Below are 5,393 nucleotides of genomic sequence, written 5' to 3'. Positions count from 1 at the left end.
TATGTTTATCATGTTTTAGTAGTGTTTTTGCATGTTGATTTTGTCGAATTTTCAGTTGTACGTCCTTTTGTCTTTCTATTAGTATTATTATTGTCATAGCATGGGTCATACGACCGATTCATTTTCCATGTGAGATCTTGCCGTGCGCCATGCACGCTGACGTACACCTATTTTCTCTGGTGTGCGTCAGACATAGGAGACGAACAAGTTCAGTTCGATGATGCGGCCGAGCCAGTGTATGCCTAGCCAGGATGTCCTTCCGATGGAGTGGAAGAACAAGCTGAAGCCTAGATGTGTTTTTCTTTCTGTAGTAACTGATAGAACACTCTTATAGTATTTTTCTTTAGTTGGTGACAGATTTGGTTATTTTGTTAGTATTTCCTTTTATTATGGACTATGTATTTCTCATTTTCTAGGTGGACTGTTGTTGTAGTAAGGGTATGTTGAACCCATATTTTATGTCTGGGATGATCTGTTGATGATATGCTTATTTCTTATTCTAGGTTGTCTTTATATTCTTACTATTGTGATCGGGGACCTGTGACTGAGATTTATATATTTGACGCTTAACGTATTGGATTGAGAAGAAAAAAAAAAGAAAATGATAGTATATATATTTCTTCTCAATCTAATACGTCACGGGCTTGTTCACGTTCTGATTCCCCGGTATTTTGGGAAGTGGGGCATGACAGTCATCGCCGGTTGCGACGGAGGCATTATAGAAGGCGACATTGGGCCACTGAGCCAACTGATCTGGCAAGGCTGTAGGTTGAGATCCAGTGATACCGTCATCGACATCGGAGGCGGTGGCGACAGATTCATGCAGAGATAGGGCATGAAATCATCACTGATAAAAAAGAGAAAGAGAGAAAGAGTATTATGGTCTTCACATGTTTAAAACTCTTGAGTTTTGTGTTTTGGGGCTCAGAGAATAATGGGTTTACTTTTTAGGGTTTTGGGAGTGTGGTAAAAGTCTTGGGAGGGGGTGGAATAGTTGTTAGGAAATTGGGGGCTAGAAGCAATTCCCCCTTAATATTATTGTGCAGATAAAATGGCTATACGTGTGCAACTGTATTTCGTGATGGCGATATTTTTGTTTCTACTCTCAAGACAATCTAGTGTAAATCTACTATAGTCATTAGCATTAAAATGTCCGAAAAGCCCCTGAATGTAATGCATCAGTCGTGGCCATGCCCTCTCTAATTATAGTTAGGAATAGAATAAGTGTTGGTCACCTAGAACATAAAATTGGAACTGGGATAATCTGTGAGATAAAATTTTAAGGTGTTAGTCACATAGAACTAAAACTCGAACAAAATTTTATAGTGTTAGTCAAGTAGAACTCTAACAAAACTAGAATTAAGATAATGGTACAAGATTATCCCACTTTTTTATTTTTCTATACAAAAATGAGAGTTTCGGTCTCTCAAATTATTCCAAGTTTTAGCTTGGAACTAGGTGGTAAAGAACTAGAACTCATATTTATTTTGTTATTTTTTATTTTTATATTTCTTTTTTTTTTCTTTACTTCTTTTCTATTATGGTTATCACCATCATTAGACCATCATTATAATAATAATTGTCAATATCTTATAGTCTAACCAAAAGTTATTTAATAGTAAAGAACATTCTTGTAAGCAATTATCAACCAACAATAGTAAGTTTAAAATACATAAATAGTATTTATATCTTCAAAATGCATAAATATACATTTCATGATTATAAAAATTTATCCCACGTTATTTTATCAAAATATCTCGCTTCACAAAATTGTTCCTATTTATCCCACCTAAATATCCCACTAGCGAAAAATTATTCATCTTTAACAATTATCCCATTTTGTATGAAAATATCCCAATTGACTAACACCCCCTTAGGGATTTATTTATTCAATTATTACTAATTAATTTAGTTTAATTAATTAATTAGAATTATAATCAGAAAAAGGATAATATGGACATTTTACCATTTCATATAGCACCAATATGGGTGTTAGTTGAAAAAAAATCTCAAACTTAAAGTGGTCTTCTGTAACACCCCCAAATTAAGGGGGCTTACTTGATAGTTTTAAACTTAAATGGGTTTATCTGATGAACGAGCAAACTTAATGGGGATTTGCTGATATTTAGCCTCCTAGCAATGTCCTTGACGTTAGCTCCTATTAAATGAAGGAAAAAAAAAATCGGATTAATGTAGGAATCATGTAAACTAATCTTCAAAATGGAATACCTAACCTAATTATTGATGTTGGGAATGGATGAGCTGCACATGACCATTGTACCTCTAAGCTTATTATTTGCCTAATTGCAAACCTAGTTGTTAGTCCCCTTGCCAGTATCAATAAATGATTGGTTTTAAGAAAGTGAGTTTTCTGCTAATTAATCATGACAATTTGGAGAGAAATTAATGGTCTTATTTTGAGCACACAAATTCAATTTCAAAATAGAAAATGACCTAGATTAATGTAGGAATCATTAATCAAATTAAATTAATGATTTGATTTGTTTTTTTTTTTTTTTTGTTTGAGAAAAATACATTTCCATTGAAATCAACTGTCGTTCAAACCCCCTCAAAGCTATTGAAACAACAAGCACAAGTGGTACCAAATGACAGCCACCGGCAGCTCCTTTTGGGGACCCAATTAAGATGCCGTGACTCTAAACACAAAATCTCCCTGATTTCTCGTTTTTCTTCTAATTTTTTAATCGTAAAGTCATTGTAATTTTGATTTTTTGGGTTAATTTCAGAGACCCCCCAAACTTTTCAGGAGCTGTTGCACTAAACTCTGCTTAATACTATTTTCACTAAACACCCTGAACTTTATAGATGTTATTGTACATAACTCCCAATTTTTTTTATTTATTTATTATACTGATCTTCACCCACATTTATTTCCTCAAGATCGGGTTGTGATTAGGACCCCTGTCGTATATAATCCAGTTGTATATATGCCCCCCCTATAGTTTTATTTGTGCTAATATACTCCCTCGGTGAAATTGGAGTGAAAAACTTAAACGGACTGGGCTTCTAATCGAACAACACGTAGGGCCTATTCGCCTCCGTAAAACCAATTTATATATGTATGTCATATGCGAAGGGAAGGAGCCTGACATGGTCTTCCCCATCATTTTTCCTTCCCGACACCTTCCCTCCCTTGTGGCTGTGGGTCAAACCCCCTCTGCCCCTTGATTGCAGATTTCCCTGAAAATGACATTTCCCCATTTTAAAATATATATATATATATATATTTATATGTATATATGTTATATCTTAAAGAAAGAAAAAAGAAATCAAAAACAAGATTCCGTCGTCGCAATCTTAACGCTAAAATAACATCTAATAAATCCAACACACCTCAATACTATATTCCATTTCTTAATCACAAGAATAATTGTTCCTTCAAGCTACACTCCTCCTTCTCTATATATACATATTAGCGATGATCACCAACCCTCTCCCCTTCCTCCCCTTAAAAAAAAGAGAAAGAGAGAAAGAAAGAGACAAAAAAAAAAAAAACTCAGCAGCTAGCTTCATTATGGAGCTCGACGAGCATGGATTCTTGGATGGGCTCCTTGCCCTGAGGAGAGGAGAAACGTGGACTCCACATTCCCTTCTTCTCTCCCGAGGCCTACGAGCCTGACCCTTTTCGCCGGAGCCGGCTTCGATTGCCTCGGCGAGGTCTGCTGGCCACGGCCCACTCTCGCCGCCCATCGTCTGGGCTCGACGAGAAGGAGAGTGGGATTTTTGTGCAGAAGCCGAGCCTGTTGTGTTCAGGGCGAAGCGGCGGCGCAGGTCAGTGCGGTGCGCGGCGGCGGCGGCGGCGAGAGAAGAACAAGAAGAAGGCTGGAGATGTTCCGTCGAAGAATTTGATGGCGGAGAGGAGAGGAGGAAGAGGCTGAATGATCGGCTCGCGATGCTGAGATCCTTTCCCTAGATCAGCAAGGTGGTGATTGGTTTTATTTTTGTGTTGGCAAATTAATTAATTATCGCTAATTTCTTTCCGGTTTTTTTATTTATTTTTTATTTTTTTTGGGGGGTTAATTAAGGGCGATGCATGCCTTCATTTGCAATATTTATCGCCGTATATATTTTTAAAAAGCCGTACGCGTGTGTGTCCCCCGAGGCCTAAGCGATATTTTGAGTGGCGTCTAGGTCTTGGGGGGCTGCCTGGGGCTGGGGCTACTTATGTCACGAGTTTAGGTTGATTCGATGATGCTCCTCCACCCCCTTACTTTAAACGAAGAAATGATTCACAGTACTCTTTACCACTATTTAGCTGGTTCACTGGTGGTACCTATCACTTTAAATTCATAATAATTCACGAGAGAGATGAGTTTTTTCTTCTTTTTTTTGCAATTTCTGAGTGACAAGTACTAGGGTACGATTTGAGAGATGTCAAATGATACTTTAGGGGTGTTGATGTTTTTGTGCAGGGGGTTTTGGGGTGTTATGTGCAATTTAAACTCGTCCTTTTTCTGAGGGGAATGCAGCTTGCGTTTCTAGTTTTGACGTTTTGTTTTGAGTTTGTGGTGAGCGGACTAACGGATGTTGGTATTGGTTTTTTTGTAGATGGATCGGACTTCAATACTCGGAGATACTATTGACTACATGAAGGAGCTCTTAGAAAGGATCAAGAAGCTACAAGAAGAGATTGAAGTTGGTTCAGACAAGTCTCACAATCTATTAGGCATCTTCAAAGATTTGAGTCCTAACGAGGTTCTGGTCAGAAACTCGCCAAAGGTACGCAAATGTCAAAGATAAATGCTACCTCAACACGCATTAACATTGCTTCGAAATTCATCGTTTGATGAAGATGTGTATCATGCATATGAACGGACTTGTCCAGTTTGAAGTGGAGAGGAGAGATGCAGATACGAGAATAGAGATTTGCTGCTCACCGAAGCCGGGGCTGCTGTTATCGACGATTAGTACTCTTGATGCTGTCGGGATGGAGATTCAACAGTGCGTCGTTAGCTGCTTCAATGATTTTGGAATGCAAGCTTCCTGCTCCGAGGTGAAGGAAACGAATTTGATCAGTTTATTTCTTTTAGTTTTCTGGGTCTATTTCAATTTTTTTGTTTAAATTTGTTTGTGTTTATAGGATTTGGAGCAGAGGGCACTGATGGGTTCTGAAGAGATAAAGCAAGCACTCTTTAGGAATGCAGGCTATGGGGGGAGATGCTTGTGAAGAGAATCTCGGAATGGATTAGTTGTACTGTTAAGAGGGGGGGGAGAAAACAACTTTTAGAGTGAATAATAACTTTGTTTGATTGAATTGTTGCAGCTATTTAGCCCCAAAACCCTTTTCTTCTTCAACATCGGTGTAATATTTGGTTGGTTTTAGCTTTTAAAGGTGAGCATCAATCTAAATGTGGGGGTGTTTTTCTACTTCA

At 37.9% G+C, this 5,393-nt stretch overlaps 1 protein-coding gene across 1 annotated transcript; it reads left to right on the top strand.

Moving 5' to 3' along the window:
- On the top strand, positions 221-5,393 carry LOC109847470 (transcription factor bHLH93-like). The gene is given in 7 exon segments (XM_020416697.1): positions 221-310; positions 417-438; positions 3,586-3,879; positions 3,882-3,943; positions 4,570-4,740; positions 4,847-5,014; positions 5,102-5,393. Coding segments are annotated over 7 exon segments (894 nt in total). The 3' UTR covers positions 5,189-5,393.

The sequence above is a fragment of the Asparagus officinalis genome, chromosome 7 (assembly GCF_001876935.1).
Source record: "Asparagus officinalis chromosome 7, Aspof.V1, whole genome shotgun sequence".
In the NCBI taxonomy this organism is placed as follows: domain Eukaryota; kingdom Viridiplantae; phylum Streptophyta; class Magnoliopsida; order Asparagales; family Asparagaceae; genus Asparagus; species Asparagus officinalis.
The sequence above is the reverse complement of the archived record's forward strand: the minus strand, read 5'-3'. Positions and strand labels throughout refer to the sequence as shown.